This window comes from Urocampus carinirostris, chromosome 2 (assembly GCF_059441175.1).
Source record: "Urocampus carinirostris isolate Australia breed hairy pipefish chromosome 2, RoL_Ucar_1.0, whole genome shotgun sequence".
Classification (NCBI taxonomy): domain Eukaryota; kingdom Metazoa; phylum Chordata; class Actinopteri; order Syngnathiformes; family Syngnathidae; genus Urocampus; species Urocampus carinirostris.
This window is the reverse complement of record NC_142350.1, coordinates 15738200-15752716: the sequence shown is the minus strand read 5'-3', so window position 1 is coordinate 15752716 and position 14517 is coordinate 15738200. Positions and strand designations below refer to the sequence as shown.

The 14517-nt window shown below is 42.5% G+C and overlaps 1 protein-coding gene and 1 long non-coding RNA gene across 2 annotated transcripts; both read left to right on the top strand.

Moving 5' to 3' along the window:
• Nucleotides 1-2579: 2579 nt before the first annotated feature.
• On the top strand, nucleotides 2580-5937 carry LOC148371178 (uncharacterized). The gene is made up of 2 exons (XR_015849772.1): nucleotides 2580-3054; nucleotides 3230-5937. It is a non-coding gene; the product is annotated as an uncharacterized LOC148371178 (long non-coding RNA).
• A 1662-nt stretch (nucleotides 5938-7599) lies between these two features.
• On the top strand, nucleotides 7600-10742 carry sox4a (SRY-box transcription factor 4a). Its single transcript, XM_088329105.1, has one exon. The coding sequence runs from the start codon at nucleotides 7923-7925 to the stop codon at nucleotides 8979-8981; it is 1059 nt and encodes a 352-aa protein (XP_088185231.1). The 5' UTR covers nucleotides 7600-7922; the 3' UTR covers nucleotides 8982-10742.
• The last annotated feature ends 3775 nt before the right edge of the window (nucleotides 10743-14517 follow it).

The following is a 14517-nucleotide window of genomic DNA, read 5'->3' as shown; positions in this document are numbered from 1 at the left end:
ATGAGCTGAAGGCCGCTATCGAAGCATCCTGGGCATCAATAACACCTCAGCAATGCCACAGGCTGATTGCCTCCATGCCACGCCGGATTGATGCAGTAATCCGTGCAAAAGGATTCCCAACCAAGTACTGAGTGCATCAATGGACATTTTCAAATGTTTGATTTAGTTTTGCTGTTATAAAATTATTTTTTTACTTGGTCTGAGGAAGTATTCTAATATTTTGAGATAGGATTTTTGAGTTTTTTTCAGCTGTAAGCCAAAATCAGCAATATTCAAATAATAAAAGGCTTGAAATAGTTCAGTTGATGTGTAATGAATCCAGAATGTATGACATTTTTGTTTTTTTAATTGCATTACAGAAAATAAAGAACTTTATCACAATATTCTAATTTTCTGAGACAGTCCAGTATATCTGTTGCAATCGGCAGCGGCTTTGAAAAGTTGGCCGGGCCAAAGTTTCAAGCGCATTCAAGTGGCAGGAAACACGCCATCGTCATCCGCCTGTGCACTTAAGTAAACGGACGACAGCGCGTTTTGAAATGCAGCTGTGGCTTCCGTCAATCGGGAATTCACTTGATCCAGTCACAAAAGAAACAACTGTATTGTTTGGTTATGAGAAGATTGCATTTAGCTACTACTGCTTATGTAACTTGAGTAGAAAAATGTAGTCAGCGGGCAACAAAAATCTCTCTGATGGATCACTAGAATATTGGTAGAATATTGTGTATACTATGATATAGTATCAAAATATGCTCATTAGTGAGCGGATTTTGGCATACGGCGCCACAGTGTGGTATGCTGGGAACACTGCAGCAGACAGAAAGGACATACAGTGAGCGATCAGCACAACCCAGAGGATCATTGGCTGGTCTCTACCCAGTATGGATTACATTGTCGACTTGTGATACCGTAGCAGATTCATCAACATTATGAAGGGCTCTTCTCACCGCAGCCACCCCCATTTTCATTTGTTGCGCTTTGGTAAGCGCTACGGGTCCCTTAGAAAGGTGAATACAAACATGTTTATCTTTTATGTCTTAGTTACGTGTTAGCTTGGTGTGCCAAGTCTAATCTCAAACAATGTTTTACTGTGCTGTTATCAATGACAATTCAATATAATTTCACTTCAATATTGGTTCAATTTCAAATTATTTTCAATTCAATTTCAAATTATTTTCAATTCAATTTCAATTCAATTTCAATTCAATTTCAATTCAATTTCAATTCAATTTCAATTCAATTTCAATTCAATTTCAATTCAATTTCAATTCAATTTCAATTCAATTTCAATACAATTTCAATTCAATTTCAATTCAATTTCAATTCAATTTCAATTCAATTTCAATTCAATTTCAATTCAATTTCAATTCAATTTCAATTCAATTTCAATTCAATTTCAATTCAACCCACTCATGTATATCCTATAGGTGGCTCATTTATTTAGGTTTTGGCCACACGGGTGAATGTGCCCACTGTGGTCAGTGAAATCAACACATTTATTTTGGCAAATTCATTAAAAAAAAGTTTTACTTTTGCCGATTTTGCCAAACATAATATTGTCAACAACTTGGTCAAGGTGTTCTTGAAGTGCTAAACCAATGCAAGCTCGTAACACAATGACAAAAGATTGTTAGTTTTCTGTATCATGGTAGATCCGATGTCAGTGCCTCAAATTGATTCTTTAAATGCAAAACATGTACCTAGACAAGTTTTTCTTTATATATTTGTGTATTTAAAATAACAAAGACACATAAATTTGCTAGTATTTAGAAATGCTCCTGAATGGTCTCTCATCCGACACTCCAACTTTTGTGAAATGCTGGCTATATCGTTCTTAATTTTTGCAGTGCTCAGAATGGATGAAAAAGCTGTGGAGGATTCTTTCCCCAATGTCGTCTCTTTTGATACTCACAGCTTTGAAGGCGGTCCGATTTGTGTTAAATCCGGGTATTGGGAGCTTAAGGTGTGCTGTCAGAGTCTCTTTTTTAGTTTTTGATGGATTCTTTTTGGGGCATTTTATCTGAAGCAGCTGTATTTCTCGGCTCCCTAAGCAAATTCGGGTCTCTCAAAAGGGCAACTGCTTAGCTTTTAATCGCAAAGCAAGGAGAAAACGCTCACTGCAAAGTTATCCGTCTATTTCAAGAGTTACTGCATGTGATAGAAACACGATTTTCAGGACAGACATCGGCGGCAAATAAGCTTTTATTCCATTACAGCCTGTCATTTAAGTGACAGATGCAATTTGAAGGTCTTGCGGCGTGACTGACTGGTAAAGGCATCGCGGATTTAGTTTTATCTCTGGCAATCTGTTCAATCTCTGCAAAACACTTGGTCTAATATGGCTGCAGCCTGAAGACGGGGGTCCGTCCTCTGCTGACGGACCAAGAGGTCGAGCGGCCCGTAATAAATCAGGAAGGCTTTAGAGGAGAAAACTAAATTAACCCTGTGAGGCCCAGGCAACCTTCCATTTTTCCCAATCTCTGCGTGAGTCGCTGACCTGACTAAAATACGCTGACCCGAGTCAATTTGACCAAACCTTCCAACACGCTTTGCCTCTTTTTCTCACTCCCTCGGGTTTACTGATGTTCACCTCTGGATAAAGAAGACATTGTTAGTGTGACTGAGCTGCGCAGCATTAGACTCTGACTTTCCCCGCCACAGAGCGTCTCTGGAGAGTCACGCTTCCCGTTAGTCTGATCTATCTGTCCCGCTATTGGAATTGATCCTCGTTTAGCGTCATCGGGGAGTAATGATCACACGTAGAGCCGTAGACACACCGCGGGAACGAAGGCAGTTATTCAAAGCACGGACAAGCTGTTCCCTTTACTGCCGCACTGCGGAACATCGCGCTCAGGAGGCAGGGCGAAGTGTTTGGTCGAGCCGGGATGCAGTAAGAAAGTCCGCCTCGCTCTAAACTCCTTCCTATAGCTCGGTTTTAAACACAGACGGATAAATCGAGATGAGCGATCCTCCAGCAGTGAAAGCCGATTGGTGCGGGATGATGCCGATCATATGAAGCTGACGGGGGAGGGCGAGAAAAGGGAGGCAAATAAGGTGAGAACTGGGTTGAATCAAGGGGATTTATGGCTAGATATTTTTTAAAACGTCGCTTGACACGCGTTTAATTTTATCGCATGCAGTCCTCTTTAACCTTCTTGTTGTTCTTTCTCTCTCTCGCGCACTCGCTCTCTCCTCTTTCCTCTCCCTTTCCTGCTCAACGCTTGTTTAGCGGAAAGCTGATGTAGGTCAGTGCGTCTGGAGCCCGTCTGGAGCTGCAGAGGGGTCTCTTCGAGCTCCACGGCTGAGCTGCATCGACCCCCACTTGCGGCTGGGCGAGCTGAGGACGTCGCTCGCTCCCCGGGCTACATGAGGACAGACGCGCCATTCCCTGACCTGACTTGCCCAGAGGATGCTATGCCTGTGAAAGGGGAGGAGGAAAAAGAAGCGATGGGTGGTGGGGGTTGGTTACATCGGGGTTGACTATACATCGCAAAGCGTAGCTAGCAAAAGCATAAATTGTCACATTTTTAGAGTAGACAACAGGTATAAACGCAGGGAGAATAGGTGATTCTGCCTTTTCACATATGCAATATGGTTTTGGTGGGGGGACCGAAGTAACACTCTTTTTTCTGTACATTCCATCGGCATTTTTTTCCCTTTCATTGCCTAACTTTTTCCTGATTGTTTTTGTCTCTTTCCCAGACACTGATCCCTCCGCCAATATCAAAGCTATCCCGCGGATACTGCACTCCAATCCATATCAAACAGGCGAAATCTCCCAAAAAAGAAAAAATTATCTTCTGTTTCGTGGTACATCCATCGATACGCTACTCCATGCGTCTTTTATTCCAGATCCAACTCCAAGCTGTGTCTTCTACCAAAGCTGTCCAAAGTATCCATCTTTCCGTCGTACATGAACCGTCTTTTTTAACGGGGACGAATAAGCCGTTGTCGAAATTTGGAATAGGAACAAAATGTGCCGTTGCTGACTTGTGGATCCACCAAAAATGCTGCTCTTCCTTTCCCCACCCCTCCTTCGTCTGTGCTCCCAGTCCGTGCTCCTTCCTAGTCCTCTGGCTTTTTACACAATGCAAAAAAGATTGTTGAATCAGAGTGTCTAAAAGTGCTGTGAGACTGCTGGAGTGGATGGTTGTGTGTCAGTGTGAGTTTGTGTGTAAGTCTGCCCTCCTGATTTGACTGTGCCTCATGTCGCAGTTGTGCAGATGTAGACTCGTACTTCACCGGCTCTGCTTTGCCATGTGTTAAAAGCGTGTTTGCGCGTACGCAAGCAAATGGGCAAGTTTTATGGGAGTGACTACTTGTCAACTGACTAGACTCGCTTGAGTTATTGGCACTTTGATTTGAAGTTGTATACATTACAGACTAACAGTGGCTTTTGTTTGTTTAAACAAAAATAACTTGAACGACAACGATATCACCCCTTTGACAAAAGAAGCCTAAAGATAGATCTGCTAGAAGAGAGGTTAAAATAATTTCTTCTATTTACCGGTCAAACTGCATTCCTACTATGAGCAATGGTTAATATTTTGAGGTGGCTTTGGCATCCGGTCAAATATATTGAGATACGGTCAATTGGTGTTCATTCTATCTGAGGCTCAACAGGGGAACCAAGACACACTATTGAAAATCTCAGCTGGTACAAGACTGCTTTGTTTGGGTGAAAAGAGAAGAGGTAAATGCTGTATCCCAGATATAAGTCTTTCTGGGCTAACCCTCGGGTTAAGAAGCCCCATCGTCCAGGAGCAAAAAGGAGCTGAGATAGAAATCCCCCATGTCGGTCAATTTTTAATGTAGGGCCCAAGTTGACTATGATGAACTGGCTGTAAATCACCTATTCAAAATTAAGATAAAAAAGCCTTTATTCAGATGATGCAACCAATGTTATGCTTCTGTTTTTATTTTGTTGGAACCAGATGGCCTTTTTTTCTCAAAATCTAGTGGGATGATGTGTTGTCATCTGGTAAAGAACAAAGTTGAATTTCCTATGGGCAAATGCTAAAAAAAAAGAACCAAATTGCACTATTATGAGGATGAAATTCAAAATGAAGCAATGGGTGTGGTCTAAAAGTTAAAGTCGGTATTATGTAAGGGCTGCCAGGTTTAGGTGGGTGCAACGGAGCGATAGCAACCAGCGCCATCTGACACACACTAAACACTCATGACAAAGTGACCCAAGCATGAGTCACATTGAACAAAAACGTGCCCCTATGCAAATCAATGGTTAGTCTTCACTTTCTTCATTGGACTGCTGGGTGGACAAGACCTTCCGCCGTTTCTAAAATGTTCAATCCATAGCATGTTCATGCTTTTACACCCGGGGGCGTTCGCACAAAGGCCTCATTGAGGGTGACCCGGCAATGACGATAAGGTCAAAGAATCACGTCATTCCCAAGCAGCTGAAAAGGGTGGCAGGAACGTTGTGATGAAAACCTCTGTTTGGATGCACTAGGAGAAAAGCGCACTTTAGCTTCATTTGCGATGTCTTTTAGGGCCATTTGTCCACAGGCTTCGGAGTCATAAATCTGTCCATGGAGTAACGGAACTACGCACACAAAACGTCACGTGTCTGTGTTTGGCTCTAGGGTGCTACACTAACCTAGTGCTTTGTGTTGTGTTATGAAGTTCTGAAGTAAGGAGTGTTTCTAATCTTCTAACGCTGTAAGAAATATAAAGTCCATACAGAGGTAACACCATCAAACACTTAAATATGATGAACCACTAAAGAACTGTAAGGCCTTAATGCTTGGCCTTTGTCATAGTCTTATTCTTGACTTTTTCAGTAAATTTAATTATCATGCTCAAAACAAAAATGTTTACTTAACATTACCACCCGATTTGCTTTAATTCAAGTTTTATTGCTTTTTGGTTAGCAGTTTTTCTAATAAAGTTGTCATATACTGATGCTTTGTCATAATATTTTCCTGCTTCCTGCCTTTGTGTATTTCATGGTACAGTTCCTTAACAACATTAATGGCTGTATGACATTAAACGCTGTCAATAGCAGTAAATTAGGTAACAGCTATTTGACACCCAAAAACCGTCAATGGCATTGAATGTTTGTTAGGTATTTATGGTGGTTGCAGTCTTTCAAGCCAAATAAGTTAATACTTCTAGTAAAAAAATAACTTTAGAGTTTCTTACCACTAAATGTCATCCGATACCCCAAATGATAAAAAGCAACACTTTCAGTTTTAATATGCTGTGCCACAACAGGCAAGGATTTATGAAGTCATTGTCAGAAACCCTTTCTACCGCTTTACTCTTTCATTGTGGACGTCAACACATCCCGGACAAAGCACCAGTGTATTTGTGGGTAAATGTGTGGATCCCACAGAAGGGATCCAAGGACCGCTTGGTGGCATGGGGCAAGCCAGATAAGATCACTGGTAGACTGGTTATACCAGTTGAAACACACATAAAGTCTATTATTGGAGGGTGTATGCTTGGCACCAAACGGACAAATCCGTAGTCATGTGTGTGCTTATAATGTTTGGACTGAACAATGAGGTCATCATTATTCAAATTGTTATCTGAAACCCATGTTTGCTCAAGCCATTTTTAATTTTCTTTCACGATATTGATTAATTGATAGGCTAGGTAGGTAGGTAGGTAGGTAGGTAGGTAGGTAGGTAGGTAGGTAGGTAGGTAGGTAGGTAGGTAGGTAGGTAGGTAGGTAGGTAGGTAGGTAGGTAGGTAGGTAGGTAGGTAGGTAGGTAGGCAGGTAGGCAGGTAGGTAAGTAGACCAACGGATATAAGTAATCCTATAAGCAAGTAAAATTACAAACATAGAGTGCAACATATATAAAAATAAAAACAATTAAGACCCAATTAAAAGTACATTGACCTCCAACACTGCCATTGTCCCATTTACCTCAACATAGTATTACCAATCTCTGACGTATTGATAATGCAAAGATATTGTCAAACTGCCAGTGTGCTAGGCACATTGCATGCAACCACCGCCAAACATGACATCATCTGTTTTTATGACAAGCAGCTCCGTATATTCAGGAGTACTGTACACACATACACACACTCCTTTTGGCTCTAGCCTGACATCTAGCGACGCAGACTGTAATGTAAATTTTCATGACATGAACATGTAATATGGGATGCTGTTGAAATGGGTGAGCAATCACTGATATTGTAAAGATGTTATGGTGTAGTCTAGTACAAATTAAAGAGTGAATACAGACTCTTGTTTATAGAACATGCATGACAACAACTTTGGTTAATAACTTGCTGGGTTGATTTCACACTCAAAGTTTCATTGCTTCACTATTGCAGCTTTATTGGAACAACACTTCCCAAAAATCCATCCGAGCTTCAATAAATACGCACAGTTTGTTTCCTTTCTACAGTCTGACAGGAATGAGGTCAGACACACCGATCCTCATTGCACATTATTATTATTATTGCTCGTGTCTTTTTATTTTTTTTTCTCCCTCCTCCAATCGGCGTACGAGGGGAGTGGTTTGAGTGGCTAACCGTGGGGGATGGAAACATGCGCCGATTGGCTGCCGTACTTCAGCCGAAAAGCTATAAATGCGCACGGCGGCCGTTGTTGTGTTTACAGTAAACGTTGCCCGAGCGCGCGTGCAAACGGGGAGACTATGAGAAAGCGCAACTGCTCCATTCACCCACATGGTTCCCCCGCCGCGCTCAAGAGCCGCCACCTAAGGGACTTGATCTGGGGTCGTCCGCAGCAGTGCGTTCCAAGCCCAGCGGGTCGGGTTTTCAGCCGCACAGGCAGTTGAAAAGTTGACTTTTGTATTTTTTATTTTTGGAGAGGCAAAAGAAAGAGAGTGAGAAAGCTGAGTAAAGAACTTTTTGGAGTGGGGTTATACTTGTCAGGCGCAAATTGGTCTGGTTTTGGTGCTGTTTTTTACGCACGGGGTGATATGGTGCAGCAGCAACACCACGCGAGCGCGCACGCACTCTCCCCAGCCGGGGACTCCACGGACAGTGGAGAGATGGACCTGGAGATGGATGCTTCTCCCACTCCGGCTAGGCGCACCGACCTGGCTTGGTGCAAAACCCCGACAGGTCACATTAAGCGGCCCATGAATGCATTCATGGTGTGGTCGCAGATCGAGAGGAGGAAGATCATGGAGCAGTCACCGGACATGCACAACGCAGAAATCTCCAAGCGGCTGGGAAAGCGGTGGAAGCTGCTCAAAGACACAGATAAGATTCCCTTCATCCGGGAGGCAGAACGGCTGAGACTCAAGCACATGGCAGACTACCCAGACTACAAGTACCGTCCCCGGAAGAAAGTCAAGTCAGGGGGTGGAGGGGCGGTCAAGGTTGCAGAGCGCGGGGAGAAGAGCTCGGAGCGCTGCAAGGCTAAAAGGAACCCCAAATCGGCAAGCCGGGCGCACAAGTCCGGTAAACCTGCCGTGACCCCTCCGGGCAGGGACGGTGGGGACCACCAGACGCTCTTCAAATCCAGGTCAGTGTCCGGGGCCAGGCAGATCCCTGACAAGCGCTCCGGACGTGGCTTCACTCTAGCGGGAGTAGGGAGCCTGGAAAGCGGTCCTCCCTCGGTGGGGGTCCCGGCCAGTCCCACCTTAAGTAGTTCAGCCGAGTCAAACGACCCGCTGAGCCTATACGAAGAGGCTGGTCCGGGCTCATCCCCAACCGCTCGCCTCAGGTACTCCCGTGCGTCCTCACCCGCCCCCTCTGCATCCAATTCCTCCTCATCCGTCTCTTCTTCGTCCGATGAGGAGCTGGAGGACGAGCGGCTCGAATTCAATCCGAGTCCCGGCTACGAGGGCATGTCCCTGGGCGGTATGGGCTTCTCTGACGCCGAGCTGGACCAGGACTTGGACTGGAGCTTCGGGGAGTGCGGCGCCGGCTCTCACTTTGACTTTCCAGACTACTGTACCCGGGAGGTGAGCGAGATGATCTCAGGGGACTGGCTGGAGTCCACTATCTCCAACCTGGTTTTCACCTACTAAAACTCTGACCCCCGTCGAACCGCGGCAACAACCTCCCGAGTTTTGAACTCATCGACCCCTTCTCCCTCCCTCGCGGAGCCATTTTCATGGAGCGGAGAGAGGAGACTGAGCGTGCGTGCGCTACTCCAAGACGGGTGTGCGCATGCGTGCGGGGGCGCAAAAATGCTTGGTTTGCATTTGGACACTGAAGGGGCGTGAATGTAAACAGAAAGAAGTGAAATTGACTTGAAAACGAATCCAAGAGGATAACAAGTGACAATAAACTGAATATTGGGGGAAGACACTTCAGGCGATGTTTTAATTTGTCCTCCCCCGTCTTAAAACGTAGTACCAGTATCAATACGCATGCTCTCCTGAATGAGGAGAATTTAGCTGTTGTTAAATGTTCATACCTGCGTAACAACGCATTTTGTGAAACCTCTGGTTGGACACAATTCTCAATCACCAGCTTCTCTTTCAACGGCAGGACTTAAACATCCAACCTTTATCAGCTTTCTTAAAACACTCAGTGCACAATTCAGGATCCCCTCTCCCCAGTCCGCATCCTTTCTGCCTAGTGCTTCAAGTTTCTAGTTCCTCTGTGTCAAAATGACTTTTTTTATAATGATGTATTTATACTGGCAAATTTTTTACACATAGAAGTAATGTTCTCGTACAGGTCTTGTGTGTGGGGGGTCGTGTGTGTGCACATGCACTTGTTTGTATCTGGCGCGGAAGGGCTAGAAGTGTCTCCTATTGAAAGCGCCTGACCTCTCTCACTTTTTTGAGTGCGTCATGATTTTTTTACTCGTATTTTTGTATAAAATCTATCGAAAGTCGAGCAGGGCGTCCTCTGCCAACTGTTGCTTGGATCTACATTTTCGACACAAGGGCGGTGGGGAGTAAGGGGGCTCAGTCGGGCACAATCTGACCTCACACCGTGTTTACAGTATTTACCCACATGCTTCTTAATGGCACAGTGACTCCAGTATCACCAGCCTATTCAACAAAAAAATCACTGCAGGCTCCCATTGCCGAGTGGTCGACTGTCTTGAGACTCATAAAGACTGACATATTCCCAGAGTGTCACTGTTTAGATAGAGCTAATACCTGCGTGTGCTTTTCTTCTCGTTCTAAGTTTTATTTGAGCCAGTGGATGGATTTATTCTTTTTAATTCACTCTCATTCCTCTTGCCTATACTTTGGAGGGAAGAAGGCGTATGAAGTGCTTCATCTGTTCTCGCGCAAAACCACATCCAAAATAGTATTTAACCTTTCTGTACCTGTTGGCTAAGTATAGCAAAAGGCTAATTGTTTTTTTTCTATATTATGGCATGGCTAATAGCATTTGTATTTCCGATTCAGGTATATGTAGCTATAGCTGTTGTGTTTAAGATTTTTGGAAATAATAATAACATGAAGATATTTATGTAAACTGACTGTACTATAAGCAAAGATTGTGTGTTTTATGTATGACGATTGACAGGCACTACAATGGCCACCTTTGGACGAGTTTGATGTGATTGTGGTCCGGGAGTTTCTCTTTTTTTTTTCAAATATTTTTATGTTTGTTTGTTTTTTCATTTGTGCAATATGCTGTGTATGACCATGTTGTGTCCAATCATGCCAATATTGTTTTGTTTATTACAAGGAGAAAAAAAAAACAGTGAACACGATTTGGGTCAATCACTGCCTCTCAGACCTCTGTACAGATTGTTGTTTTTATTTGTATTTCCTTTCCTCTGAGAAGGAAATAAAATCAGCTGGAACTGAAAAGTGCAACATGTTTTTTTGTCATTTTTGTCACCACGTGAGATGTTTATTTTATGTGAATCGAGTTATTTTAGTAACCTAAATGAATTTTATCACACTTAAAACATGCCTCTTTTTTGTTCTGTCACAAACATTTGATTTCATCATTAGTGTTGGGACTAAGGCATTTCAAAGGAATTTGTTCCTGGAATGCAATTACTTTTCGTGGTAATCAATACTTCAATGAGATACTGAACACATGTTGTAGTTGCAACGCCATACTAAACTTCATTTTGTAACTCAACATCCTCTTATTGCTAACTGGTCCTCCTTAACTCACAATGCAATAGAGTACTCTCAATATGCCAATAATGTGCGAGATGGGCAAGTTTATATAAACCCCTAATGTAAAATTGAATACAGCTACAGTGGCATCGTCTCAAGCATAGACATTGAACATGCTGAAACTCTCTTAACAGATATGTTCTCCTTACTGTAAATATTCATTTCCCAGCTGTATTTACAGCTATAAAACAAACTACTGAAATCAGGGGGTGAGTTTCTATGCATATATCTGGTTTTTACAGTTTACACTCACTTCACTGACACTGGATTAACACTAAAGTACATCCACGGTTCATGTGTAACCACGTGGCCGTATCACCGGCTTTCGTCATTCTTCTGCAAAATATAAAGGACTGTGTTCCCCGACAAAACATTACAATCGTGAATGACGATGCAAGCGCGCATGCATCCTTTGCAGCTTTTGCCCGTATCAGACTGTGAATCAATAGGCAGCCGGCGAATCAATAGAAGTGGTCTTATTCACCCTCTCCCGTCTTGTTACTACACGTGCAGAAAACGTGGCTGCCATGGTAACACTGTATCTAAGAGAGGCGGAGAGAGCGAAAGAGGCTGAAATCCTCTCGGGACCATGCAAGTAGATGTGTGCGCAAGTGTATGTGTGTAATAAGGAGCGCAGACTGATCCATTGGCGGGGGTTGGGTGCAGGCAGACATTTCTGCAAGGCATGACTGGAATAAAGGAGGGGAATGAGGTGAGTGTGTGTATGTATGGAGGGAGTGTGATGGGGGGGTGCTAGTGGGTAGTTGTCTGTCCTGGTGCTTGCTCCCAAATCCAATTAATTCCTTCTGGATGCATTCATTTGCCTGCTACATGTGACGAGAAATAGAGGGAGAAAGACCCCTAAGGTGCAGTGTTTAGCGTGTATCAATTTACGCCTTGTTCCAAAAGAGACAATGGTAATTATTCCCACCTCACTTTCCGCATGGATGTGTATGGAGAGGGCCGGAACATCCTGGGGTCCGGACTAATGAGAAAGATAAGGCACGGTCAACATAGCATAGACGTCGTTCCCTTGGATGTCTCTAATAAAAGTGACAGGAAGAGGTGCGTAAGGCCCAGTCAAACGTTTAACATGATATGATGGAGCTAAATTTAAGTGCGACATACATGATTGCGGTAAGAATCGCCTTCAGGACTGCAGGCGAAAGGCCGCGCTTGACCTTCACCATGTTATTCTTGTTTATTTCAAGAGGTCAATGATCCTAACCCTATTTTTTCTTATTAGACTTAATGTCCCTGCAAGTTCAGAATCCATCCTCATTATCAAAGGGACACTGTAATATTTTCTGGATGCTGCAGTGTTTTGTAGTGACCTAACCATTGTACTTCTAATTTACTTTCTTAGCCTAGACAGATTTCTCCTGCACATACATGTAAGATTTTTTTTTAGTTTTTGAGTACCCGTAGCATTGAGATGGCGGACAATCATGTCAACTCGCTCTAGTTGAGGCCCTCTACAATACGAGTATTGAAAAAATGCATGTTGATGTGATGGTCCGAGTATTTTTATTCACTATTCAAATAAATACTGTTTTTTTATTTTTTTTCGTCACCAAAGTGACTAAATAATGCACATTGTCCCTTTAAAGTTGAGAATAGATTGCAATATTGTATTTAATATTATGACATTGGCCATTGGTGTAGGTGTTTTTTTCTTAAAATAAAAAAGGTTGACGGACCGGAACAAATAAGATGTCCTATGATGAGCAAAAGAAAAAAAGGAAGAGAGAGGTAGGAAGAAATAAGTAAAAAAATAAGAAAAAAGGTAGAAAGAATTGAATAAAGAAGGAATAAAGAAAGAAAAAAAGAAGCAATAAAGAAAGAAAGAAAGAAAAAAAAAAAACAGGCAAAGAAACAAACAAAGAAAGAATGAGAGAAAGAAAGAAAGAATGCACTTTTTCACGTTGGTGTAAGAAAGCGTTTAGGGCAATTTTAGATGGAACACAGCTGACTCCCTAGGCAAATAAAGCGGCTCCCCTATCATACTTTCCCAATCATGAAATGAGACTCCAACATTTCAACCTGTACTGGTCCTCAAAATTAATTTCAGTATCCGGATTTTGCAGTAAAGTCATCATTGTTAATTGGATATTGTGTATTACTTTGGATCTCCGAGTGATTGAAAAAAAAAAAAACTTCATTTATCAAAAAAAAACATTATTGATTCTCCTAATAAGCAAAAATACATGAACTATTATGCAAACGTGCATGTTTGTTAAATACTTGTAAGGTCGAAAAATTTGTATTTATTTTACAAAACTCAAGGGTCACCTAGAAGTTGCCACCTTGTTTTGGGAACCCCAAATAAACCCCAAATAATGAATACCTTGTGCAAAAAGGTGAGAAAAAAATGGTACAGTTTGATCACGTTGAGACTTTGTATAGTTTGTATTCCTTCTTTGTGCTTTGTAGCCCTCATTTTTTGTTTTACTACAGCAATATCCTGTGGTCAAATATTACCCAGTGTCCCTTTAGGATGAATGACACAACAGGGCTTCTCTTTGGAAGGGCGGGGAATACAATTGGGAATCTCCCTGTTGATTTGGAAAATATCTCACATTACATATGTATTGTACGTGACATGTGGCATCGCAGATTGCTTTGTGCTCGTGCAGTTGGGGTGCTATCAAAATAAATTATATTTGATAATTTCAAAGAAAAGCAATTGTTCAAAGTGTTTAATAAAAAATAAAAAATAAATCAATGGAAATCCACCCAACTTGTATTACAGCATCTGCATTTAGCCCTGCCGTTAGTGAGTCTAAAATCCAGTCTTATTGATGCAGCTAAGAAAGATCAGGTTTTGACTTCTTCCCCATTAATAACAATTATGTGGCGGTGACTCATTCAAATTATACCGTAAAGTCGACACCTAATCACTGGTTTGTTGAAAAGACCCCATGCTCGATTTCTTGCATAGAAGCCAGTGCTCCAGTTTGTATTTTATTCATGCTAAAAATAATTAGCTGTGCTTAACAGGGTTTGCAATTCCTGCATTTTCTATTATAGCTTTCCTTCAAGCCGTGGTCTGACGTGACTAATTGCACTGAGTCAAGCTTCTGAGAACTATGCATTCCGATTGGGCTCCTCGGTGTTAGAACATGTGACGTGTTATTTATTTATGTATTTTCATTACAGGCCTTTTCTAGAGATTCTTTGCAACAAGTTGAAATGGGTGTATCCTCTTGTACAGTTATTATTCCCCAACATACGTGTACGACTTCATACTGTTACTTAGGGCCCGGTCACACAGCCGTTTGCGGCTGAATCACGGCCAGAAAATTCTGCCTGTGAGGCGGATGCTATTGGACGCTTTGAGATCGCCATACAGACGAGATACAGCAGTGCTTAACACGCGGTCTGAAATTCACGCGCGGTTGGCAGCGCGAAATAGTTTTGCACTGCTCAATACTTCAGAGCACGGGTACACAGCCTTACA